At 39.1% G+C, this 27,760-nt stretch overlaps 1 protein-coding gene across 1 annotated transcript in view; it reads left to right on the forward strand.

Moving 5' to 3' along the window:
- Positions 1–27,760, forward strand: part of DNAH6 (dynein axonemal heavy chain 6) — a 226,041-nt gene that overhangs the window by 182,152 nt on the left and 16,129 nt on the right. The window contains exons 63-70 of the mRNA XM_043603834.1: positions 375–544; positions 7,623–7,813; positions 9,841–10,001; positions 13,050–13,138; positions 13,889–14,035; positions 15,481–15,619; positions 20,457–20,576; positions 21,121–21,242. Of these exons, the coding sequence (XP_043459769.1) occupies positions 375–544; positions 7,623–7,813; positions 9,841–10,001; positions 13,050–13,138; positions 13,889–14,035; positions 15,481–15,619; positions 20,457–20,576; positions 21,121–21,242 (1,139 nt within the window). The remainder of the gene's footprint in view (positions 1–374; positions 545–7,622; positions 7,814–9,840; positions 10,002–13,049; positions 13,139–13,888; positions 14,036–15,480; positions 15,620–20,456; positions 20,577–21,120; positions 21,243–27,760) is intronic.

Consider the following 27,760-nt stretch of genomic DNA (forward strand, 5'->3'; position numbering starts at 1 on the left):
ATAACTTGACCTATTTGTTCCATTTAATTATATTTGCCTTGAATTCTAATTTATTCAATGTTACTCTTATCACTTCAATTTTCTTTTTTGCTCACATTTGATTAATGTTTCTCTAAGCATCCTTTTATTTTTAACCTCTTTGTTTATTTTGTTTTAGCTTTGCTTTTTGTAAGTGATTTGCTATTGGATTTGTTTTCTGATCCAATTTTAAATTATTTTTAATTAGGTTGGTTGGGTAAGGGGAGATTAATATATTTTCATTTGTTGTAAAAACTGATAGTAAATGTAGACATTTTTAAGTTACCAAATACATTTATTTAATTTCAAAGTCAAACCAACTCTAGTTAAAGCATCTTTTTAAATTGTGTTTCTAGGATCCTTTGAGACTTATATCAATCCATATGAATGGGAAGGCTATTCTAAAAGTAAGGAGGAAGAAGAATTCATGACAGAAGAAAAAGAGACCAAAACCCGTAATTCCTGGCATCCAGTATTGAGTTCTTTCCAAAAGCTACTTCTCATTAAATGTTGCAAAGAAGAGAAGGTAGGGTGTTGCTTTTTTTTTTTTTTTAATTAGAGGTCTGTGTTACAGTTATTTCTACTAATGGCTCATCGGCCAGTTATGATTCATAACTGACTAGATTTATTTATTTAGAGATTAACAATGGCCAAGTTTGGGAGGAGACTGCAAGAAATAGAGACTTTGTGTCATTAATAGACCATAATGTTTTATGCAGAAAATGAAAGAAAAGGCTAGAGAGCCATCCAGGAACCTAGTCATCCTTTCCTAGCATGCACCATTAGGGACTTGTGCTCTCCAGAGAGGACAGCGGTCACCGCAGGGCAGTAGTGGAGAATTGATAGACCTTTCAGATCTTGGCGACAATGGGAAGAAGTCTTTTGAAGATAACAAAACCACAGTCACCAAGACCAGTTTGAAGATTGTTGGACTGGTCTCTGTAAGAAGCTGTAGCAGCCAGAATTGGATAGAGATTGTAGACGGGGTGCCTGGGTGGCTCAATCAGTTAAGCGTCTGACTCTTGATTTTGGCTCAGAGCATGATCTCACGGTTCATGAGTTTGAGCCCTATGTTTGGCTCTGTACTTACAGTGTGGAGCCTGCTTGGCATTCCCTCTCTCCCTCTCTCTCTGGTCCTCCCCCTCCCCTTGCTCTCACAAACATGCACTCTCTCAAAATAAATAAATAAAGTTTTTTTAAAAAAGGACAGGGGTGCCTGGGTGGCGCAGTCGGTTAAGCGTCCGACTTCAGCTCAGGTCACGATCTCACGGTCCATGAGTTCGAGCCCCACGTCGGGCTCTGGGCTGATGGCTCAGAGCCTGGAACCTGTTTCCGATTCTGTGTCTCCCTCTCTCTCTGCCCTTCCCCGTTCATGCTCTGTCTCTCGCTGTCCCAAAAATAAATAAATGTTGAAAAAAATTAAAAAAAAAAAAAGGATAGAGGTGGGAGATTGAAGAGATAGAGGGGGATGTAGAGATGAGGCAACTGGTATGGCTTCCAGTTTCTGCTTGGGTGCCAGAGGGGATAACGTAACAACAACTGAGCAAATGTGAAAGGAGAAGTATGTCACAGAAAGCTGTCACTGAGTCTGCAGTATCTGCCAGCTATCAGAGTACGTAGCAGCCTGGAGACCAATTAATATGTAGGTAGGAAACTCTATAGAGAGAAGCATAGGCTAGAAATAGAGAGTTGCATATTATCAGCATCAAGCTGGGAAGTATATCAAATGGGAGTTGTTGGAATCAGATAGGAATAATGCATAATACAATAAAAGGGCAGGTGGGCAAAGGATGAAACCCTGAGGGGCACCAACTTTAAAGGGAAGAAAGAAAGGATGAGAAGGAATAGTCATAGGGGCAAGAAGAACACCAGGAGAAAAAAGTGACATGGAAATTAAGGATGTATAGTGTTTCAATACAGCAAAAGTTATCAATAGAATAAATGAAGCATCGCAGACAGTTCCAGGACTCTTGCAACATGTCCCAGAAAAGTTCTCCAAATGTGATCAAAGCCACAAATGGTAACAGCCATACCAAATTCACAGAAGATCAATTGAAAATTCTTATTAATACATTGAACCAAAGACCTTCCTTATGTTATACCATCAAATAAAACTTGCTTTACAAATCAACACAGAGGAGTCTGGAATTTGGATTAGGTTTCAGAAATGAAGAGCTAGATATGCACTCCAGAGAGGACAGGGACCTGAATCAGTCAAGACCACCAACAAAATTACCCTGAAGAGAATATCCAAGTATGGCAATATTATACCAGCTACACCTCCTCTCAATCAGATATAGTGACCAAGGCATTTGGGAGCAACCTTTACTCTGGTACTGATTCCAGAGAATGACTTACTAAGGAAATTTGGGTTCCAGAGTAAAGAATTCATGTTCCAAAGATCTGGATTACCTTCCCAGAGAAAAAGATAATCTGAGGAAGCCTTATAACAGGGACAAGACCAGAGACCAGATTTGTACAATGAGAGACTGCTATTCCCAGGTCTGTTCACAGGCAGAGCCCATTGGGTGTCCAGTGTTTCTACATGGTAGAGTCAATTGCTCCTTTGGGAGAAAGAGGATGTTCCAATACAGTGGCTTGTGTGAGGTACTGCAATCTTGCACAAAATTCAGCGTCCTTCAGAAATAGCATATTTGGACCTAGATGGAACTTCATTTCAAAAAACTCTAAGTAAACCAGGTGATTGAGTCATTAGAACTGCAACAGGAAGTAGAATGCCTATCATTCCAACAATTCTTTCTCTGTCATCAATATTATCAATAGTTCTCAGGACAAGGTTGTTAGCAATTTGAACTAGAAAGAGTAAAAAGAAATTATCAGAGAGGAATAAAGACTGCCAGACAGAGAATAATTTGTGACCACACCAAGGTAAGAAAAGTCCTGTATACCAGTGCTCTCAAATTTTGTCATGTATCAGAATCATCTGAAGAAAAAAAGAATCATCTGGAGAGTTTGGGAAAGCACAGAGACCTGAGGGTACTTCCCAGAGTTTCTGATTCAGCATGTCTGACCAACGGGCTAAAACTCTGCATTTCTACCAACTTCTCAGATGATGCTGATGCTGATCCTGAAGCCATACTTTGTGAACCCCTGATTTAATGTGATTAAACATATATAAGAAGAAACAATTATTCTCAAAGCAGACGAATGAGGACATCAAGACATATGTCATGACATGCAGCATTGTTAATTTCCAAAGCTAAATCTACGGAGAAACCCAACTTTGACAGTCCTGGTATTTCAATCCATCCTTCCTCTACCTCAGGAAGGTGGCAGGCTCTTTGAGAGCCAGGCTTTCTCTCTATTGAAAGCCACACTGTTGGGGCACCTGGGTGGCTCAGTCGGTTGGGCGTCCGACTTCAGCTCAGGTCATGGTCTCGCGGTCCGTGGGTTTGAGCCCCGCGTCAGGCTCTGTGCTGACCGCTCGGAGCCTGGAGCCTGTTTCGGATTCTGTGTCTCCCTCTCTCTCTGACCCTCCCCAGTTCATGCTCTGTCTCTCTCTGTCTCAAAAATAAATAAACGTTAAAAAAAAAAAAAAGCCACACTGTAGACAAAGTCACCCAGGATGAAATCTTAGAGCAACAATTGCACGGCTCTTCCGATTTGAGAAACACTAGTTATATGAATGCAATTTTACCACTGAACTACATACTTTAAACGGTTAAGATCTAAATTTTATGTTATATGCATTTTACCACAACTTTTTAAAAGAAGAACTTAAGCATGATGGAGAAAAGTGTGAGTACTTGTGTTCTAATATAATGCCCAGTTTGACAGCCACCCAGGATCTTTATTCTTCGTCTAACATACTATAGCTGAAATGAGGTTTGGTCACTCAAGAGGGATGAAGAGGGGTCATGATCCCCAAATGTTTAAGCTTACTTTCTCATCACAGTGAAAGCGATGGGCAGGGAATTCTCAAACACAGAGTCTCTCAAGAATGAATTTGTGCATTATTCATCTAAATTCAGCAATTCTCTGTGGATTCTGATAGACAAGATGAACTTAAAAATACACAGAAGGTCTCGGCCAGAGACTATAAAGCCACAGGACAGGAAAACAGTTCTAAGCAAGACATAATGGAGTCACATATGTCAGAATTGGAAAACTCAACTTAAAAAGCAAGTGAGAGGAGCTCCTAGAAAAGGACTTGGTGATAAAGAGGGAAGAGACTGATCCTGCAACCAGACATGGGATTTTCAGAGGATGGTCTTTAAGAAATGCCTAACTCTCTAGATCATAGGTATGAGAAATCTGAAGCATTTTCACATCAAATTCTTACCAGGATTGCCATAAAGATCTTGATGAGAATAAAACAGCATAAGTCCAGAAGGGTCACAGAAGTAGATGCATTCCAGCCTGTGTTATGGAAGGAACCTGAGGAGCAAGCAGGTCAGTGGGTCCTAACATCTCAGAACCTACTGGAGCATGGTGCAGGAAGTACATAGAGAAAGACCCCCAAATACCCAGAGTTAAGACCATGAAAAGACTTCCTTGGATGATAAGGACTCTGAAAGTAAAGATATTATAGATACAGAGGGCCCTGAAGCTGGAGCTGAGGAACTGATAAGAAATGCCCAGGCAGGAAGTCCTCTGCCCTCCTCCCTGCTCTGCAGAGTCGTCAGCAGAAAGGGCGCACTCTAACCAGGCCGCTCTGCCCCTCTGTCCGTGTTGCGTGCAACATGAAGAAGCCAGCTTGGGAGCACCTGGGTGGCTCAGCCCATTAAGCCTCCGAGTCTTGGTTTTGGCTCAGGTCATGACCTCAATCCTCAATCGGGGATTGAGCCCCAAGTCTGGCTCCACTCTGACAACGCTGACAGGAGCCTGCTTGGAGTTTTCTCTCTCTCTCTCCTTCTCTCTCTCTGCCCCTCCCACACCCTCTCTCTCAAAATAAATAAATAACCTTAAACAAAAAAAAGAAGCCAGCCTGGTTCACTCATACTGACTAGAGTAACTAGAATCCAAGCAACCTCTGTGCTAAGTGAATAAGATGGCAGTTGTTAACACTATCTTTTATATGGACGAGATATTTGGAAAGAGCCGAGGACTCCTACCCACTTAGTATGAAAGTGAGGAGAACCATTTAGCAACCGTGTTGAGGCACACATTCCTGGGCTGGCGTGCATACATACCCAGTTCTGTGGTATTACCTCTTCCTCCAGCTGAGAAGCGTGAACCTCATCACCGGAGGGACAAACAGTACTAGGCCAAAGCAAAAAAACGGGAAACTACATGCTAATTCCACAGGAAAGCTCGGCTCTGTAGCTCTAACTGATACGTCACCTTTCTGTATTTTATGTACTTAACCATATTCTTGGATATATGCACTTCTAAGTATATAGTAGGTAGACTGGAGCCTAACCAAGGGTGTATTTTGTGCAGATTTACTTTCTGCATATTTAAACTGTTTCATAGAGAAAATCAGATCGCACACGACAAATTGCACATGTAACCAATAGCTTACGATCTTACATTAATAAAGCCGCTGGAAACCTAGATCTCTATATAATATTCATGGCGGTTTTTCCTATTTACAAGAGAAATATTTCTCCAATTTTTTGACTCTATATAACATTAATGGCAGTTTTTCCTATTTACAAGAGAAATATTTCTCCAATTTTTTGAGCTCAAAAACATTTCCTGAGTGTGTTACCACTTTTATATTTACATACCAGCCTCAAGAAATAATTGGTGCTTTGTGTGTTGCTATTCATTATGAACTCTAAGTGATTTTTGTCAAAGTAAAAAGCAAATAAATAGATCATACTATCAAAAACATTTTAAAAGTAATAATGAAGAAATCGATGTTGAAATTGTATTGTTTTTAATTTTTATTTTTTAATTGTTTTATTTTTTTAATGTTTATTTATTTTTGACAGAGAGAGATAGAGAGAGAGAGACAGAGCATGAGTGAGGAGTGGCAGAGAGAGGGAGACACAGAATCTGAAACAGGCTCCAGGCTCTGAGCTGTCAGCACAGAGCCCGACGCGGGGCCCAAACTCACAAACCGTGAGGTCATGACCTGAGCCGAAGTCGGATGCTATTTAGTCACAGATAGCTAAAACTGAGCTCCAAATCCCCATGGACCTGTTGCAGGACTGTCCCTTTTGGACCACGTCACCTTTACAGTTAGTACCCCAATATAGCCTCACGTAAGTGGGCAAGCATGTAAACATCTTTTCCCAGATTGGCCACAGAAGGGTACAATCGGGGTCATGGCCCTGTCGCAGACTGAGATATCCCCTCTCCCGATAACACTAACAAAAAAACATGCAAGGATTGTTTGGACAGGGTGATGTGAATACCTAATGGAGGGTTAATTTTAAAGAAAGGCTGCTGCTTATAGTTGTGCCAGATGCGCACTGCACAAGCCTTAAGGGAGCCATTTGCCTTGTAGATATTATAGGTTAGGTTTGTATATTTATCATGACAGCTTTCTGGCACAAATACTTTAGGATCTCACACACAGGCTCCATACAGGCTAGAGAGGGAGAAGGTCTGCAAGAGCAGGAGTAGGGTAAGCAGGCTAGGATAGGATCAGTGAAGGCAACACATTGGTGTAGGAAGTGGTAGGGCAGGGATATGATCATCCAAGCTGAGGCTAATTCCCAAGAAAGGTCAGAAGAGGCTGAAGACTGAAATGAGAACGGAAGGTGGGGAGACAAGATAAGCAGTCAGTTCTGAGAAGCTGGCTTATGAAGCGAATCAAAGAGATGAAATCACTGAGAGGGATGTGGTGCCTGGGTGGCTCAGTCAGTCAAGCATCTGACTTCTGCTCAGGTCATGATCTCATAGGTCAAGAGTTCGAGCCCCACATCAGGCTCCGCACTGAGAGTGCGGAGTCTACTTGGGATTCTCTCTCTCTGCCTCCCTCTCTCTCAAAATAAATAAATAAACTTTAAAAAATAGCTGGGAAGGGGCAGCAATCAAGGGAAAACTTTTGGTTTTAAGAACTGTGCACAGTAGATCCTAACTGTGCAATAATAAAATCTAGGAGAGAGGAGAGATCAATAGTGCAGAAAGAAACAGTGGAAGGACAGGGTTGCCTGGGTGGCTCAGTGGGTTAAGTGTCGACTTCAGCTCAGGTCACTATCTTGCAGTCTGTGGTTCAAGCCCCACGTGGGGCTCTGTGCTGTCAGAGCCTGGAGCTTTGGATTCTGTGTCTCCCTCTTTTTCTGCCTCTCTCTCTCTTTCAAAAATAAACATTAAGAAATTAAAAAAAAAAAACAGTGGATAGACTAAAAGTAAAGTCCATGAGAATGTCGAAGGAATGCACAAGGATGGGACAGAAAGAGGCAAGGATGGGGGAGCAGGCTTATAGATGGAGGGAATGACAAGGGACTTTTCCTCTCATCCGGTAGTCATCTTACTCAGGGAAGTCATGAGAACCATGGCTGTTGGCAGTTACGTGGTGCAGAAACCCGTTGTGCACAGACCCAGTAGGAAGAAATATACCTAATCAAGAGAGAATGAGTGTAGAACAGGGCACCACTCTCTGAGAATTTGAAGGGGAGAAATGGGATGGAATTATGAAGGATCTTCAACATATTATTTTTTGAAATATCTTTCTTTTCAACTTTCAGATAGTTTTTGCTCTTACAGACTTTGTAATAGAAAGTCTTGGAAAACGCTTTATAGAGACACCCCCTGTGGACCTGCCCACTCTGTATCAAGACATGTCGTATAACACTCCCCTGGTATTCATCTTAAGCACAGGCTCGGATCCTATGGGGGCATTCCAGAGGTTTGCCCGGGACAGCGGGTATTCAGAACGGTAAGGTCCACGTTGTGTCATTTTTATAATTCATGTGAACAGCCCCTTGTTAAAATTTGCCCCTTTTTCTTTCCTCTGTGGAGTGTGAATTCCTACACTTAGGTATCCCTTACTAAATAATAAGATACATTAATATTTAGCTACGTATGTTGTTAAAATGGGGTCAAAAATAATAAAAGCAGATGTAAACTTCATTTGAACGAATGGAAGATTGTCCAAAATGTATAATAATCTAGTGGAATAGTGATTAAAACGTATTTGTTATTTAAGACATTATTTTAATGTATCTGTAAAAGTTTACTCTATATGAAAAACAGATTGTATTAATGTATATTAAGAACAGGCACTCTCATTTATTGCTGGTGGGAATGCAAATGGTACAGGTGCTTTGGAAGACAACTTGGTGTTTTCTTACAAAATTAACATACTCTTACCATACAAATCTAGGAATCAACTCCGTGGTATTTAGTCAAAGGAGTTGAAAACTTTGTCATGTCCACACAAAAATCTACACACAGATGTTTATAGCAGCTTTATTTGTAATTCCCAAACTTGGAAGCAACCAAGATATCTTTCAATATGTGAATGGGTAAATATACAGTGGTACATCCATAAAATGGAATGTTATTCAGCATTAAAAAGAAATGAGCTGTCAAGCCATGAAAAGACAGTGGAGGAACCTTAAATGCACGCTATTAAGTGAAAGAAGCCAATCTGGAATCTATAATTCCAACTATATGTCATTCTGGAAAAGGCAAAACTATGGCGATAGTAAAAATTTAACAAAGGGTTTACATCCAATATAAAGAACTCTTAGAAATCAATAAAAGGTAGGTAATCCATGGGGGGGGTGGGGTGGGGGAAGGGTGGGAGGGGAGAGAGGAGATATAAATGGGAAAATGGGAACAGCCAGAGGGTCAGTAAATAAACCTATGAAAAGGGGAAACAATTTAAAACTCAGTGAGACACCACTATATATATATATCCACCAGGTGTTAGCAAGTACATGGAAAAATAAATACTCCTGGTAGAAGTGTGGAATGGTGGCATCACTTTGGAAAACAGTTTGAAATTATAATAAAGTTAACATACACATACTGTGTCAAACAGCAGTTCTATTCCTAGGAACATACGTAACAAAATAGGGTGTGTATGTATACCAAAAGACACGCACAAGAATGTTTATTGCAGCATTGTATGTAATAGCCAAGAACCAGAAATAACCCAAACATCCATCAAGAGCAGAATGTATGGATAAATTCTGGTATAATCACACCATAGAATATTATATAGCAGTGAAAATGAATGAACTATAATGACACACAATAATATGAATTAATCTAAAAAATAATGTTAATTGAAACAGACCAAATAAAAACTATATATATATATATATATATATATATATATATATATATACTATATGATTCCATTTATGTAAAATTACTCTATGGTGTTAGAATTCAAAGTAGTTTTCACCTTTGAGAATGAGGAAGGATATTGATTGGGAGGGTGGTGGTAATGCTCTTTTTTTTGTCCTGGTGGTGGTACAACTGTACATTCACTTTGGGAGAATTCATTAGGCCATACACTAATGATCACGTTCTTTTTCTGTATGGATGTGAGACTTCAAATTAAAAAAAAAATTTTTTTAATTTAAAAACTGATCTATAGTGTTGGAAATCAGGATAACGTGTACCTTTGGGAAGGAGGAAGGGAAAATGATTGGAATGGAAAGGGGCATGAGACAGATGTCCCTGGGATGTTGGCAAACTTGTGTTCTCAACCACAGGTGTTCATCTGTGATCATTCATAGAGCTATTTATTGTTTTTTGGACTTTTCCATATGTGTTACAGTAGAAAAGTTTTTAAAAACAAGAAAATAAGAGAAAAATATTTGCACATCTACTAGAATGAGGATTTGAAATGTGTGCATATTTTAGGCAAGAATCTACTAAATTTACATTTCTTCATAATCTCATTACCTAAAAATAACATAAAACAACATTTTTTGTTGTTGAATTCAGGGTGCAATCAATTTCACTGGGGCAAGGACAAGGACCCATTGCTGAAAGAATGATCAAAGATGCGATGAAATCAGGAAACTGGGTGTTTTTGCAGAACTGCCATCTTGCTGTTTCTTGGATGTTGGCAATGGAAGAACTAATTAAAACCTTCACAGATCCAAGTATGTCGAACACATATCATTTGCATAATAATACTGTTTTTATGTAGTCATCTTTGTTGAATCCAATCTTACAAGAATTTTTTTATTGTAGGCATTGTATTTCCCCATATTAAAGAGGAGAAATTTGAAATCTAGAGAGGTTACTTAAATTACACTGTCCAGATTTGAAAAAAGATCTTCAGACTCCAAGTTGGGGGCATGATCCACTGGACCATTTCTGTTTCATGTTACCTTCTATGGAGGCCGTTTGAGTTCAGAATAGATTCACAGAGGCATGATAAAAGAAATAGAAAAATGGACGTAGGACAAAGAAAGTAAATTAAATCTTTCACTAAAGAATGAGAGAAGTTAAGGAACAGATTCAAATTGCCACAACCCCCTTAGAGTCGTGTTTTACCATTTATTATTCTCTGTAACTCCTATGCCTACTAACCTTCATGTGTGCCTCCTAGCCATGTTGTCAAAAACCAACCTCTACTTTTGGAGCCAAAATATAATGCAGAAGATAGAGTTTGGGATAAAGAGGAACTTTATTGTTCAGGTCATGATCTCACAGTCATGGGATTGAGCCCCAGGTCAGGCTCCATGCTGACAGTGCAGAGCCTGCTTGGGTTTCTCTGTCTCTATCCATCTCTCTCAAAATAAATAAATAAACTTTTTAAAAAATAATAAAAATAACTGAAACCTCAGGAACTGTATGATTGGTAATAAGCAGGATGAGCCCTACTTTACCACTCTGTCAGGAGGCCACCCTATCAACCTAGGATATCCAGAGCACTTTCTCTCTGGTCTTCCTTTGTGCCCAACCACAGAAGCTTTCTGGGAAGTTGTCTGGGAAGGTGACAGCTATGCAGCCAGTCTTATAAGTGACTTTACTTACTGCTGCCTATTAAAGTGAAAAGCTCTTCCTTTAGAGAGTGGCCAGCCTACACAGGATACTACCACAAAGCAAAGACTTAGCAGCTTTCCCCTAAGGACCCCTCACTTCCAGTTCCTGCTCCTTACCTCTGTAGGCTGCCTCCAGCAAGGATAAAGAATCCTGCACATCCACCACCCAGAATATTCACTCTTTTCACCCTTTTTCAATACAAATAAAAGTGGTCTTCACCTTATTTCCATTTAAGTAATTAAAGAAAAATGACCAGAAGGAATTCACCACTGTTCAGGGGTTGCTGGTGATCAGGATTATAATTAAGAAGAAAATGCTAGGTTGTTGATGGGAATGCCAGCTGGGGCAGCCACTCTGGAAAACAGTGTGGAGGTTCCTCAAAAAACTAAAAATAGAACTACCCTATGACCCAGCAATTGCACTGCTAGGCATTTATCCAAGGGATTCAGGTATGCTCTTTCGAAGGGACACATGCACCCCCATGTTTATAACAGCAATAGCAACAATAGTCAAAGTATGGAAAGAGCCCAAATGTCCATCGATGGATGAATGGATAAATAAGATGTATATATACACAATGGAATATTATTTGGCAATCAAAAAGAATGAAATCTTGCCCTTTGCAACTACATGGATGGAACTGGAGGGTATTATGCCAAGTGAAATTAGTCAGTCAGAGAAAGGCAAAAATCATATGACTTCACTCATATGAGGACTTTAAGAGAAAAAACAGATGAACATAAGGGAAGGGAAACAAAAATCATATGAAAACAGGGAGGGAGACAAAACAGAAGAGACTCATAAATATGGAGAACAAACTGAGGGTTACTGGAGGGGTTGTGGGAGGGGACATGGGCTAAATGGGTGATAGGTACTAAGGAATCCATATCTGAAATCATTGTTGCACTATATCCTAACTAATTTGGATGCAAATTTTAAAAAAATTTTTAAAAAATTAATTCAAAATGAACGTTGGAGACATTAAATAAAATTATAATTATAAAAAAAGAAAATTTTCTGCATTTCAGAGGGAAAGCCCTTAAAATCTCCAACAAGTATTGAAAATTAATGTATCCTTAATTTCTTTACTCAAATGTGCCAGTGTCTAGATTGCCAAACTCTTATGTATTAAGACCTTTCTATATGGCACAAAAACAGACACTCAAATCAATGGAACAGAATAGAGAACCCAGAAACAGACCCACAAATGTATGGCCAAATAATCTTTGACAAAGCAGGAAAGAATATCCAATGGAATAAAGACAGTCTCTTCAGCAAGTGGTGCTGAGAAAACTGGACAGCGACATGCATAAAAATGAACCTGGACCATTTTCTTACACCACACGCAAAAATAAACTCAAAATGGATCAAAGATCTAAATGTAAGACAAGAAGCCATCAAAATTCTCGAGGAGAAAGCAGGCAACAACCTCTGTGACCTCAGCTGCAGCAACTGAGCTGCAGCTAGGTATTTATCCAAGGGATACAGGTGTGCTATTTCAAAGGGGCACATGTACCCCAATGTTTATAGCAGCAATAGCAACAATAAAGTATGGAAAGAGCCCAAATGTCCATCGATGGATAAATGGATAAAGAAAATGTGGTATATATATACAATGGAGTATTACTCGACAATCAAGAAGAATGAAAGCATGCCATTCGCAACTACATGGATGGAACAAGAGGGTCTCATGCTAAGCGAAATTAGTCAGAGAAGGACAAATATATGACTTCACTCATATGAGGACTTTAAGATACAAAACAGGTGAACATAAGGGAAGGGAAGCAAAAATAATATAAAAACAGGGAGGGGGACAAAACAGAAGAGACTCTTAAATATAGAGAACAAACAGGGTTGCTGGAGGAGTTGGGGGGGGTGGGCTAAACGGGTCAGGGGCATTAAGGGCATTAAGGAATCTACTCCTGAAATCACTGTTGCGCTATATGCTAACTAACTTGAATGTAAATTAAAAAAAATAATAATAAATAATTTTTTTAAAAAAGGGTTCTATAAAGATTCCTCCCACCTCCATTTTAGAACATTTTACAACATAAAATACTTAAACTAGTCTTTTTGCCATGATAAGTATTTGTTATATAAAAGTATTATTATAATTTAAGCATTTTCCTTTTTTGTTGTTTTATCTTTGTTTTAAACAGACATTATCATCAAGGACACTTTTCGACTTTTTTTAAGTTCCATGCCTAGTAGTACATTTCCTGTTACAGTTCTCCAAAATTCTGTCAAGGTAATGTATGCAGATGGTTGGAACGGCACAAAATGGCCTCAGAGTGTTCCCAAGTGCGTCCAGGGAACCCAGTCCCCATGTGTAGGACCACATCAAAGTCCATGTGGCCAAGGTGGGGAGGAGCAAGTCAGTATCCCTGTACCTGATAGCATGCAGGGAAACGATTTCCCAAGGCACTGCCACCCTTGTGTGCCCTAGTCTGTTGACCATTCAGCTCTATAAGAAAATGTCAAAGATTCAGAATGGTGAGAATGGGTCCCCTCCCAGAGTTAAGAGAATGTTTCAGCATTTGAGAGAAGGAAGGCCTATGGGTAGTATGGCTGCTGGATTTCAGTGCTGGAAGTTTCCAACATATGGGAAGCCTCTGCATATGAATGATCACTCAGGAAAAAGAGATGCCTCTTCCTTCCCTGTCCCATGTCATCAAGGACTGCAGTATGTTGAGATGAGTGGAAAATCCAATGCAGAAGGCCGGAGCATACTTTCTGGCCCATATTTAGAAAAATGGACTCCAAATGAAAATAGTATGAGGTTCTGGTGGAGATGTTTTACCCACTGTAGGTCTGAAGACCCCACCAGGCCCTACTTTCCAGAGACTGAGGCTGAGCAAGACACAGAGCAGGAATGCCAGGAATGCACCTTGGGCATCAGTTATCTCCATCCTTCCATGGCTTCAGTCTATAAGTATTATTCATAAATAATGTAAATCTATAAAATCACCCTTTGTGCCACATATGTGTCCAAATTCAGGTAACCAATGAGCCTCCAAAAGGTTTACGTGCAAATATCAGACGAGCATTTACTGAAATGACACCTTCGTTTTTTGAAGAAAATATACTCGGAAGAAAATGGAGACAAATAATATTTGGCATTTGTTTCTTCCATGCAATTATTCAGGTACACTCAATTTTGCTTTTCAATAGAAACAAGAAAGTGCATTATGTTAATAAATAAATAAGTAAAAAGTAGGAATTACATGAAAGCTAACAGGTGACATTATGAAGTGCTGAGGCCCCGTTCCATGTCTGAACCCAAGTTGTTTTCACTCAGTGGCAGATCTCTGTGCTCCCCTCACCTCAGCCTCTCACATCTGCACCTCCCAGCTCTACTCTGATCTAAGGGATGCCATCACCTGAGTAGATGCACAAGGTCAAACTCAAAAGCACAAAATTGATCTCCTCAGCTATGCCTCACTCCCAAATCTGCTTCCCCTCCACACTCTCCTCCTGAAATCAGTGGTCCCATCTCTCAGTCGCCTACAATCAAAACTTCACGATTTTTATTATTTCTTCTCTGCACACACATATCATGTCAGTCATTGTTTTTCTTACAGTGGTTTCACTCTCACCTATTCCTGTTTGAGTGGGCTGACCACCCTTACATCTTCCCTGTGATCAGAGCCCCAAGTCCCCTGAAAGATGACCTTTAATTCAGTACTGCTTTCTGCTTCCGTCTGCTCATACTTCACTGCTGTGGTCTGGTGTCCATCCGTGACCCTGCACTTAAATTCTGACTCTTCAACTACATATCTCTAAATGGTGTCTTGGTTAGATTGGCTGCCTGGGTTTCAACTGTGTATAGTCTACAGAGAAAGATTCTGTAAAGAAAAAACAAAGATTAAAGATGCAAGATATGAGATAAATAAGTAAACAAGGTCCTAGAGGAGATCCGAGAGGCTGGGACTAGGGGCTCCAGGTGTGAGGTCCTTGTTGTACAAACAAAGACAGCTGAGATGGAGAGGTAGCTTAAGACTTAGGGAAATTTTGAGGTCAAGAGGAGGAAATATGAGACCTCTGGTATAATCAGCAGAGTTAAGAAATTAAGGTGGGATAGGGAGATAACGACCATGTGAAATCATGAAACAAGGATTATGATTCTGTGTACCAGTTTAAAAAAAAAAAAAATGTCCCTGCAGAGAAGTCAGTATGTAATCAGCACATTGTGACATGACTAAAAGCCTAGGTGAGAGATTCCTTAAAACATCAGGGAGTCACTCTGTCTACCTGATGGATGATTAGTGTATTTTTTTTCCCTATTTTGATGGGGAAACATTTTATTTTACCATGAAGGACAAATTTCCTTTTGACAGGTCTATTACATTTCCAGTGATGTCAAATTTTCTTTTGGAAATTTTGGAGAGGAGCCAGGACTAGAGGGATAGATGCCCTCCATGTTTGGTGAAAGCCAAACTGAAAGCCTAGATGAAGTTGAACTGCATGATCTTAACTATTTTTACAGAATGAAAATGCCCAACTGCAATAGAAACCTTTTATTTCTCAATATTTTACACAAAATTAACTTTATCGAATTTTAGGTAAGACCATTTTCATTTTCCGTTCTAGGAGAGAAAAAAGTTTGGCCCTCTTGGTTGGAATATCTGCTATGAATTTAATGACAGTGACAGGGAATGTGCTTTGCTGAACCTCAACCTTTATTGTCAAGAAGGAAATATTCCCTGGGATGCACTGATTTACATTACTGGTCAGTATGCCCACATGGGCAGGGCAGGGCCCATATGAAGATGGTGTCCTTCCCCAGTGGGAGTCGATGGTGGTAATGATGACTTGTGATAGTCCCTTTGTGAAGATAAGACCATGAAAAGAATATCAGGAAGATAGTTGCACATGAAAAATGGGCAGATGTTTTCCCAAATAATAATAGCAAAAACATACTCTCTTGATGCATGCCAAGTACTGTGTTAAGCACTTCCCAAGAATTAGTAGATTTAATCCTCACAACAACCCTATGAGGTGAGGACTGTTATATCCCTATTTTATACATGAGGAAATTGAGGCACACAGTTTATAAATGGTGGAGCCAAGATTGAAATCCAGGCAGTCTAGCCTCCAGAGTCTGTGTTCTTAAATTCAAAAAAATCTGAATACTGCTTGACCTGTTGATTCAGGTACACTTGTGAAAAAGGAAAATATATTTCAGGAATTACAATTTTTAGCAGATATTAATTGTGGCCACATGGAACCTTAGTGCCAAGCCTGAGCAATGAAGAAATGATTTGCCCTGGGGAGTGGGGGAAGAAGAGCACTCTGAAAAGGGGCAAAATGGGAATGGGTGGTCTTCACTGGTGAGTAAGGGAAATGGGGAAGGACAGAGAGGTATCAGGTGATCTAGAGCTGGGAAAGGCAAATAAACCTTGGAAATAGAGGGCAGTGAAACAATAGTGAAAATGAATGCGGACCCATCCTCAGAGTGGACCCAAAGGAGTGGTCTTGGAATTAGGGGGCTACTGTATACTCCTGCCTGCAGCATGCCAGCACTCCAGTGGAGCCAACACTGCTTACAAAATGGTGCTAGTTAGTTGACCTTATGTTGATGGCCAGCTTACTTTCAACAAAGGCATCGGGGCAGCTCAATGCAGGAAAGATAATTTGTTCAATAAATGATGCTGGGACTGTTAGGTATCCATCTGCAAAAGGATGAATTTGGATCCTTATCTCATATGATACACAATAATTAATTCAAAATGATGGACGTAAGAGCTGAAACCAAAGAGCAAAGCAAATCTTTGTGACTTTGGGTTAGGCAATTACTTATTAGATATGACACAAAAAAATACAAGCAATAAAGAAAATAATAAGAATTTAAAAAAATAAATCCTCTTCATCAATATTTAATACCTTTACACTTTCAACAAACACCGTCAAGAAAGTGAAAAGGCAAGGGGCATCTGGGTGGCTCAGTTAAGCATTTAACTTCAGCTCAGGTCATGATCTCATGGGTCGTAAGTTCAAGCCCTGTGTTGGGCTCTGTGCTGACAGCTCAGAGCCTGGAGCCTGCTTCACATTTTCTCTCTCTCTGTCTCTCTCTCTCTCTCTCTCTCAAAAATGAAGAGACATTAAAAACAAAGTTTAAAAAAAATGAAAAGGCAAGTCACATACTGAGGGAAACTATTTGCAAATCATGTCTGTTAAGGCACTTGTATACAAAGTATATAAAAGAACACTTACAACTCAACAGTGAAAAGAAAAATCATCCAATATAAAAATGGGAAAAAGACTTGAATACACATTTCACCAAAGAAGATTTCCAAATGCCCAATAAGCATGTGAAATGACAGTCATTAAGGAAAAGAAAATTAAAGCCATAATGAGATACAACTTAACACCTACTAGGATGGCTATAATTTAAAAATGAAACAAACAAAACTAGCAATCATTGGTGACAATGTTGGAGAAATTGGAACCCTCATATGTTGCTGGTGGCAATGTAAAATGGTGCCACTACTTTGGAAAAATTTTTAAATAGAATTACCATATGACCCAGAAATTCTACTCCTAGGTATATGAATGAAAAATGGCCCACACAAAAACTTGTACACAAATGTTTATAGCAGTATTGTTTCATAATAGCCAAAAAGTGGAAACAACTTGAACGTCTATCAACTGGTGAATGGATAAACAATGTGGCATGTCCATACAATGTAACAACCAGCCATAAAAAGGAATAAAGTACTGATACATACTGCAACATAGATAACCCTCAGACACTGATAAGTAAAAGAGGTCAGACACAAAAATACTGCATTGTATGATTCCATTTACACGAAATTTCCAGAAAAAACAAATCTATACAGACAGAAAGTAGTTGCATAGAACAGGGGTAAAAGTGGGAGTGACTGAAAAGAGGCACAAGATTTCTTTTGGGGGATGAAACAGATGTTCCAAAATTAGATTGAGGTGACAGTTGCACACAACATTGCAGGTTTACTAAAAATTGCTGAATTATACATGTAAATTTTTATGTGGATTTTATGATTTTTAAATTATAGCTCTTTATTAATTATAGCTGTTTTAAAAAAAAAAAAAAAACAGAGGCAAAAAGGCAATGCTTTATTCATAGGCTGGTATTTTAGGCAGTCTTTTATGCATTCATCCAGGAAGTGCTACCTAGTATGACTATGATAGATGCTAAAAATACAAAGATGACATAGACCCTGCCTGTCAAAATCTAACTCATGGCATGGAGGGTGGAAATAATGATAAACCATATGTTAGGATAACTACGAAATCAGCAGAATGTATGTGTAGTGCTGTGGAAACTGCTAAGGAGCAACTAGTAGTACTACCTGCGGGAATCTGGAAAAGTTCCACCAGGGGGCGATGGTTGAGATAAGTGCTTAACAGTTAAACTGCACACTGGGCAAGAGGAAAGTGACATAAAAGCCCAACAAGTTGAGGTGTGGCCTGACTATAGAAACAGTGAGTAATTCAGTTGGGCTGGTGCATAGTATGAAGAGGGGATGTGCATGGAGGGGAGCTCTATCCTCAACAAAGCTACAGAACATAAGGTGGGGGCACATCCCAAAAGGCCTATGTGTGTCATTAATAAGCTTTGGTTCTACTTTGTAATCAATGGTGGTCAATCTTAGCCCTTTGGCTGTAAAGGGATGCAATAATTTATAAAGCTATAATAAAAGTAAAATGAAGGACTGAACAAGAAGATACAGCAACACCAGTGGGGAGACTAAAACAGGAGAGAATAAACAGAAATGCTGAGGACACTTTAAATATGAGAAGGTATTTGGATGTATGGGGAGGTCTTAAAATTTTAGAGTGTAAGGTATAGCAATGTCTAAGTCCAAGAGACAGATCTGAGCTCACAATGGACAAGGGTAAAGCCAAACCTAAGGCCTATCCAGTTTGTATCAGGCCATCCCCCAGCCAGCCCATGGGGATAGGAGAGGAAGAAAAGATCCCACACTGGGATCTGCAATGAGACCCTGGGGAACTGTGATGTCAGGGCCAGGACAGGTAGTAGGTATCTATGGTGGACACATTCCCCCAGGTCCCTTTTCTGGGAAGACCAAACCCAGAGGACTCCTCCCTAAAAGTGAGCCTAAAAAGTGGGTCATCTACTGTGAATCAAAATAGTGGAGTTCCTTTTTTTTACACAGTTTGTTTGATCCAAGAAAAGGATAAAACTCAATCTGGATGGAGAAGCACAAAGTCTCATGGTATGTATGGAAAATATTTCTGTGCTGCTTCTCAAGATGCAGATTTGTAGTTTGTGACTTAAAAAAAAAAAATACTTTAGGGGAACTCTTTCCTCTCACCACTACTATAGAAGTCTTAGTTTTCCTGGCCATCCTCCTTTTCCAGACCCCACCATGCAATTGGAGAAACTTGAGCTTACATTCCCATCTAGCCCCAAGGGTCCAAGAGGAGCTTCAACTTAGGTCAAGGCTGGACAGACACACTACAAAGATGTAACCAAACTTCGTGTCCCAAGATCTCCTACAAAGTGACTGAAGAATATACCCAGGAAAATACAGCAGCATCTCTTTCCTCCCTCTCAGAATTGCTAATACAGAGATTTAGCTACTTGACCATCAGCTGTAATATCTACTTCCTCCCCCCTCTCCCTGAGTGGCTGATCCACCAAGACAGACTGAAGTTGCTTCAATGGGAGAGGGAAGATAAGTGCCCCTATAAGACATTGCTGTCTTAGAGGAAATAAATCATTGAGATTCCAAAGACTGAAATAACTTTCTTTCAACCAACCATCTCAGCTTGAAAGATAATGAAAAAGATTTCTTCCTGACATAATGGAAGATATGGAGATGAGAAGAGATGAACACTTAGAGGATTCAGAAGCTGACAATGTCAGCAAACTCCTTCCAGGAACACCACAGTGATGAATAATGCAGCAGTGGATCTGGAATTTTTCGAAGGAATTATATCAGCAACAGATATCATTCCGATGCATTCCTACTTATAATTTTGGGATGACAGTGGAGCATGCTGAAAGTAGCTTCTCTGTTGAAAGAAAGATGGTATACCAATAAGTTTTAATTCGCCATAACATCATTTCTGTGAGGCACACTGTCCTTTCACCTTGGATCTATCTTTCCTTCCTAGCTGATAAAGTATGTATACAGTTTGAATGCCTTGTTGTAAATGTTTTGGTTCCATTTATTTACTGGCCTTGAAAAGAAGCACTATTTCATGGAAAGTGTACATGTTTTAGAATACTATGATCCATGATTGGGTAAGACCCAAAATCAATATTTTAGGGGGAAAAAAAAAGGAAGAAGGAAGAAATATGTAAATAAAGCTCAGTGACTTTGGTTTTGGTTATTTAGGGAAAGCAAAATAATTAAACTAGGGTACATATACTAGGTTTTTTTCTGCTTTTTAAAAATCGAATTTTATTCTCTTTTGGGGGAGTAGTGGAAGGAAACTCTGACATGCTTTTTTCACTTTCATTCCAAATAAATGTATATATAAATACACCTGTTAGAATTTGGGTATATGCATATCAATGAAAAATAATATGTTTTAAAATGCAACCTCCTTTTCAGGTGAAATTACATATGGTGGTAGAGTTACAGACACCTGGGATCAAAGATGCCTTCGGACTGTCTTAAAAAGGTTTTTTTCTCCTGAAACATTAGAAGAGGATTATAAATATTCTGAATCAGGTGAATGACTTTTCAATATTATGGAAAGGACCTTTCTAAGAAGTCATCAACAGCATCTTTCAGTTTTCCATCTAGGAGCTCTCGGTGTCCAGTCATCACAACCCAGTCCTCACACCCACCCACCCCATCCCCCTGCTTGACTACCTCCAAAACTGGTTTGGCAGTGAAAGCACAAAAATGTCACTTTGAATTGTTTGTTCTAAAGTGGGTTGTATTTGGTCTAAACGTATTTTCAAAGTTATATAAATTTGGAGCCCTTCATAAGGCGTGGCTTTCAGCAGCACACCCCTGGATTCCCAGATTCTTGAAAGGTTCTGGAGGTCACCCAGAAATGTTAGGACGCTAATCACATGCTCAAGGCCCCAAGAAAAGGGAGAGGACCAGGCACAGTAATGAAAGGAAGGAGGGTGGGAAAAACAATCCCCTTTTCTGTGGAAGGAAGTTGATTATAGCCACCATCTGAACAGGCAGAAAAGGACCAAACTTGGTGGTACAAAGCTTGTCTATTTGAAATAGATTTGCCTTCTGTGTTTTCAATAAACAGGCATCTATTTTGCACCATTGGCTGATACCCTACAAGAGTTTAAAGACTACATTGAAAATCTGCCTTTAATAGATGATCCAGAAATATTTGGAATGCATGAAAATGCCAACCTAGTTTTCCAGGTATGTGGCTTTTAACTTATAATACGTTTTAATATTGTGTATATAAACTTGAAACATCAGTAATCACCTCACTAGTTCTGTAAATGATAATATCCTTAAATAAACAAAGTAAATGTTTCACCCCAATTTCGGCATTCGATTCCAATTTAGCCTGTTCCCTCTGGATCCTTCACAAAATCCTAAGATCATCGTCTTTTCTTCCCTGTTACTGGCCACCTCCCTCATTTCCTGGCCTTCTGCCTACTCCATATCTACCTGCTAGTCCACTTTAACATGGGACTTTGGATGATGATCCAGACAGTCCTTTCTCTTTCGTCTTCTCCCCCCATGCTGAACAAATCTGGATGATATTGCACAAAAGTTTATGGATCCACAGATGATTAAGTTACAAAAGTATAGTAACAAACATCAAAAGCCAATAAAACAGTGTTCTTTAAAAGCGTGGTTCATCAAGGTCACAGTACCAGATCCCAACAGTAGGCCCAAAGAGCAAACTGGATAATTTCTCTAAGACCTTATGATGCCCCACCATTACCCCAGGGGTAGTCCAAGTTCCTCAGCATGGCACTCAAGGCTCCCCCATGACCTATGTACTACATACCTTTCCAGTTTATTCACCTTCCATGGTCAGGCATCTGTGGATAAACCAAAGCCATGAACTAAGGTATGTCCCGTACAGCTCTGGAATACTATATAGGTAGGGGACTAGGTTTGGCTCACAAGGCTGAAGGGAATCATCTTCCTTTTCAACTTAAATTTTGCCCATACAAGTGTTAGAGGGCGAGATCTACCTGGATATCAATGAATCCACACAAAACAACCATGGAACTTCAGAAAAAAACTCCAGGAGGTCAATGCTCTGACACCTTATGTCATGATTTTCTACCATTAAAATTGCTTTGCTACTCAGCAAAGAGTTACAATAATGTCTTGTTTTTCATTGTTATACTTTCAGGAAGGAAAAGAAGTGACCAAACCAAGTGTTAATGTTTACTTATATCTGACTGTTTGCTCTGGAGTGGGTTGGGCCTGGGGCAAGGGGTGAAAGAAGGGAAAGGGGAGTGTGGATATAGTAAGACTTGCTGCATCCTGTGAAAAATATAACACTGTTGGTAGAGGTAACACTCTTGGCAATGTGCACCTAGGAGTATAGTTTTGTGTTTTCCATTGGTTCAGAATGACTGAGAATGAGACAGCAAGCAGGTAGTGAACACCGTGGTATGATTTTCTGTCTAGCCTCCCTTTCCCCATTTTTCTGATATTATGTGCCTTATTCCCATCTCTTTACTTTGGGACAACAGCCCCTTCCTCATTCCATGAAATTCTGGTAAGACCCCTTACCTTCAGAAGTGGACACGTGACTCAGGTCTGGCCAAAGGCAGCACTCCATCACCTCGTCACTCAAATTGGTCCATGGAGCAGGTACATGGACCATGTTGGGTGAGAGGGAGTTCTTCCCTAAGACATAGTATGTATAGATTCTAGGATGGGGGAAGGCTTTCTCTTTCCTTTGGAATCACTGGCTAGAATACTATATATGTGTAGCTGTCTGTGGCCTTACCGTTGACACCCAACCCATTCCCCCTACCACATGGAAGCAACTCATGTGCCATAAGAAAGAATGAGAGAAACTACAAAGCATGTATAGGAGAGAAAACATTAGGTCCATTCATGCCTGAGGCCCATGTGACTTGTGTTCCCTTCCCAGTATATGAGCCCACAGATTTCTTTTCTTTGATTAGCTGATTTAGGCTAGATAATTCTGCCTGTCATCAACAGAGTCTTTACACAAAAGACAGAAATGATTCCTTCCTCAGTCCAGCAAACTATACTTACATAGATGCTTATTAGAAACCAGTAAAGAAAATTGGACCTTGGCCTGTGCATATCAGTTGGAGATACAAGGCAGAAAGTGCCTCCCAAGAAAATAATAAGCATAAGTCAGGCGCCATCTGTATAGACTGTCTCTGTCTAGGCACAAACATATCTCTGTTATCTCTCTTCTCATTAGAAGCTGAATAAATGGAAAGGAAAAACCAACAGAGGGACAGAGCCACCTGGGTGGCTCAGTGGGTTGAGCTTCCGACTTCAGCTCAGGTCATGATCTCATGGTTCGTGGGTATGACCCCGCGTCAGGTTCTGTACTAACAGCTCAGAGCCTGAAGCCTGCTTCAGATTCTGTGTCTCCCTCTCTCTGCCTCTCTCTCTCTCTCTCTCACTCTGTCTCTCTCTGTCTCTCAAAAACAAATGAACGTTAAAAAACCAACAAAGGTTGAGTAAATATGTGGAGGAAAAAAACATACTGAAGGATAGAGGATAGAAAACACCATCCAAAAGATACAGACTTGCCCTCTGCAAATCATCTGCTGTAAAAACAAAAAATATGTAAATAAACAGTGTGTTTTGGCATCTGAGATATGGTGGAAGACCTAAGCTGTATGAAAGAAAAAGCCAGAATCCAAGAACAGGCCAACATGTATATATGAAGGATGCCAGACTGGCTATACTAAATACTTAAGGACTCTTCTAGCCAACCAAGAAGTCAAGAAATAAAATAGAAAAGCCATATTAATGATTAGCACTGAGCAAGGAAACCAAACTATTTAACTATAGCATTAAGTAAATAACTTCATATGTGCTTAGAACCCAATGAATATGTCTATGTCAAAAGTCATATTTGAAAGAATGTCTATCATGTAGCATATAATTTTAACACTCATGATCTAAAATCCCAGGTCCTGAGGCCCCTCTTTCAGGTAAGTGGATGATGAGTGTTATGACGGAGGTTTCAAAGCCAAGGACTAGAGATTGGGGAGGGATAGATTGGGAAGACTTTAGGCAATCCCATGGAACACCCCTCCACACATTCTGGATATGTGCTTGTACACAGGCATCTAAACATGAAGAACTAAAAGAACTGCCCTCACAAGACCTGTGTGAGAGCCATAGAAAGGTTCCAACAAATATACATGAGAAAGATACCATGTTTCTGAATAGAAGAAAAATCTAGGAAAATTGTACATTTAACTAACCTTGGAATAGGAATTTCTATACACTAAATAGCATAGCAACATTACAAACAAACATTAGAAAAAGCCAATAGATATGACTATCTCAAAAATATAAGAAAATTAAGAGTAATGACAAAGCAAGCATTTTTAAAACAAAACAAAAAAAACCCTGAAAAGTTAACTGTCCACACGGAAAGACCATATGTTAGAACACAAGGTGAGTATCAATAGGTTTTAGAAGGCATATATCATACAAAGTATGTTCTCCAACCACAATGGGATAAAGGCAGAAGTCAGTATAACTTCTAGCAACCAAAACAGTGTAGTACTGGCATAAAGACAGACATAGAGACCAATAGAATAGAATAAAGAGTCCAGAAATAAACCTTCACATTTGTGATCAAATAATTTTTGACAAGGGTGCCAAGACTATTCAATGGGGAAAGCACAGTCTTTTCAACAAATGGTGCTGGGGAAATAGGATATCCACATGCAAAAGAATGAAGTTGGACCCTTATCTAACACCATATATAAAAATTAACTCAAGGGATAAAAGACCTAAGTGTAAGACCTAAAACAATAAAACTTTAGAAGAAAACAAAGGACAGAAGCTTCAAGACCTTGAATTTGGCAATGATGTCTTAAATATGACACCAAAGGCACAGGTAACAAAAGAAAGAACAGACAAATTGGATTTCATGAAAATTTAAAATTTTATGAGTCAAAAGACACTATCACAAAAAAAAAAAAAAAAGCAAAAAGGCAACCCACAGAATAGGAGAAAATATTTGCAAATCATATACCTGATAAGGGGTTAATATCTAGAATATTTAAAGAATTCCTTAAAACTCAACAGCAACAACAAAAAACAAACAACCTGATTCAAAAATGGGCAAAGAATTTAGTAGACATTTCTCCAAAGAAGATACACAAATAGCCAATAAGCGCATGAAAAGATGCTCGAGATCACCAATCATAGTTAAACACGAATCAAAACTACAATGAAATAAAACATCATACCCATTAGTATGGCTGCCATCAAAATAACAGAAAACAAGTATTGGAAAGGATGTGGAAAAATTGTGACCCTTGTGTACTGTTGGTGGGAATGTAAAATGGTAGAGCCATTGTGGAAAACAGTAGTGTAGTGATTCCTCAAAAAATTAAAAATAGAATTAATATATGATCCAGCAATTCCACTTCTAGGTATATACCCAAAAGGACTGAATATTTGTACATCATGTTCGTAGAAGCATTATTCACAGTAGCTAAAACTTGGATGCAGCCCAAGTATCCATCGACAGATGATAAGCAAAAAATGGTATATACATACAGTGGAGCATTATTTAGCCTTAAAAAGGAAGGAGACTCTGCAGTATGCTACAACATGGATAGACTTTGAGGACATGATACTAAGTGAATTAAGCCAGTGATATATAGACAAATACTGTATAATTCTATTTATGCGAAGTATTTAGAATAGTCAAAACCACAGAAACAGAAAGTAGAAAGGTGGTTGCCAGGGGCTAGGGAAAGGGAGGAATGAGGAGTTATTGTCTAATGGATAAGGGGTTTCAATTTTATAAGATGAAAAGAATTATGTAGATGTATGGTGGTGATGGTTGCACAACATTATTAATGTATTTACCACTGAACTGTATACTTAAAGATAGCTAAGATGATATTTTTATATTACCTGTATTCTAACACAAAGGAATTGGGGGGAAATGTTAATCTTATCATAGAATTACGTCTGATAAATCAGTCATAAAAACACTAAAAATAAAAAGTGTGAAAAATACAAAAATAATTTATAAAGATGTAATACAGATGACCAATGAATATATTTTTAAAATGCCCAACTCTGATAACCCTCCAAGAAGAGCAAAACAATGAGAAACTTTTTGCCTATTAAATTTGAAGACTTTTTAAGCAACGATATTAGTTCTTGCAAAGATAGATAGGTCCTCTGATACACTATTCTTGGCAGTATAAATTGATACAATGTTTAGAAACCAATCTAGTAATACTCAGTTTAAAAATATTCTTTTGGAAGGAGCACCTGGATGGCTCAGTTGGTTAAGCCTCCAACTCTTGGTTTTAGCTCAGGTCATGATCTCCCAGTTCTTGAGTTCAAGCCCTGCATTGGGCTCCACTCTGGCAGTGTGGAACCTGCTTGCGATTCTCTCTCTGCCTCTCTTTCTCTCAAAAATAAATAAATAATTTTTAAAAATATATTCTTTTGGAAACATTTAAATAATTTCAAATATAGTGGGTGAAATTCATATACAGATATTCTACTCAGTGTTTTATAAAATCTAAAAACTAGAAATGTCAAAAAAAAGTAGATAAACAACTATATTAATTATTATGGCACATTTCATACCAGTCACACAGTCACTTAAAGCATGATTCATGAAGATTTTTCAGTGACATGAAAAAATGTTCATGAAATTGAAAAAGAATGAATCTACATAAATTGTATAGGCTCAATTTTTTTCTTCTTTTTTTATTTAGATTCAAGTTAGTTAACACATAGTGTAGTATTGGTTCAGGAGTAGAATTTAGTGATTCATCACTTAAATAAATGTAACACCCAGTGCTCATCCAAACAAGTGTCCTCCTTTTTAAAAAATTTTTTTAATGTTTATTCATTTTTGACAGATAAGAAGAAACAGAGTACAAGTGGGGGAGGGTCAGAGAGAGAGGGAGAATCCCAAGCAAGCTTCGGGCTCTGAGGTGTCAGCACAGAGCCCGACGCAGGGGGCTGGGAGATCATGACCATGAGCCGGGAGATCATGACCTGAGCCATGACCTGAGCCGAAGTTGAACACTCAACCTACTGAGCCACCCAGGCACGCCCCCCCCCCCCCAGTCATCCATTAGCCCATCTCCCCACCCAATACCCTCCAGCAACCTTCAGTTTATTCGCTGTATTTAAGAGTCTCCCATGGTTTATTTCCCTCTCTGTTTTTATCTTAGTTTTCCTTCCCTTCCCTTATGTTCATCTGTTTGTATCTTAAGTTTCATATATGAGTGAAATCATATGATATTTCTCCTTCTCTGATTGACTTATTTTGCTTAGCATAATACACTCTAGTAATATCCATGTATGGGCTCAATTTTTTAAACTACAAGCACATATACAGAGAAAATATCCAAGTGGGGGAAACTAAAATTATAAATATCTCCGGAAAGCAGGAGGATCATGAATATTTTTTCTTTATACTTTTCTGTATTTTCTAAATCTTCAGTAATAAACCATAATACCTTTTTTAATGTTTATTTATTTTGAGAGGAGAGAGCGCACATGTGGGGTGAGGGGCAGAGAGAGAGGAGAGAGAGTGCAGAGCCTAACACAGGGCCCCATCTCACGAACCATGAGATCATGACCCGAGCTGAAATCAGGAGTAGGTCACTTGACTGAGCCACCCAGGCACCCCATACTTTTCCTAATTGAAAAAAAATGTTATTTAAATAAAGGTATGTTCCAAAACAGCATCCTCA

Source organism: Prionailurus bengalensis, chromosome A3 (assembly GCF_016509475.1).
Source record: "Prionailurus bengalensis isolate Pbe53 chromosome A3, Fcat_Pben_1.1_paternal_pri, whole genome shotgun sequence".
Classification (NCBI taxonomy): domain Eukaryota; kingdom Metazoa; phylum Chordata; class Mammalia; order Carnivora; family Felidae; genus Prionailurus; species Prionailurus bengalensis.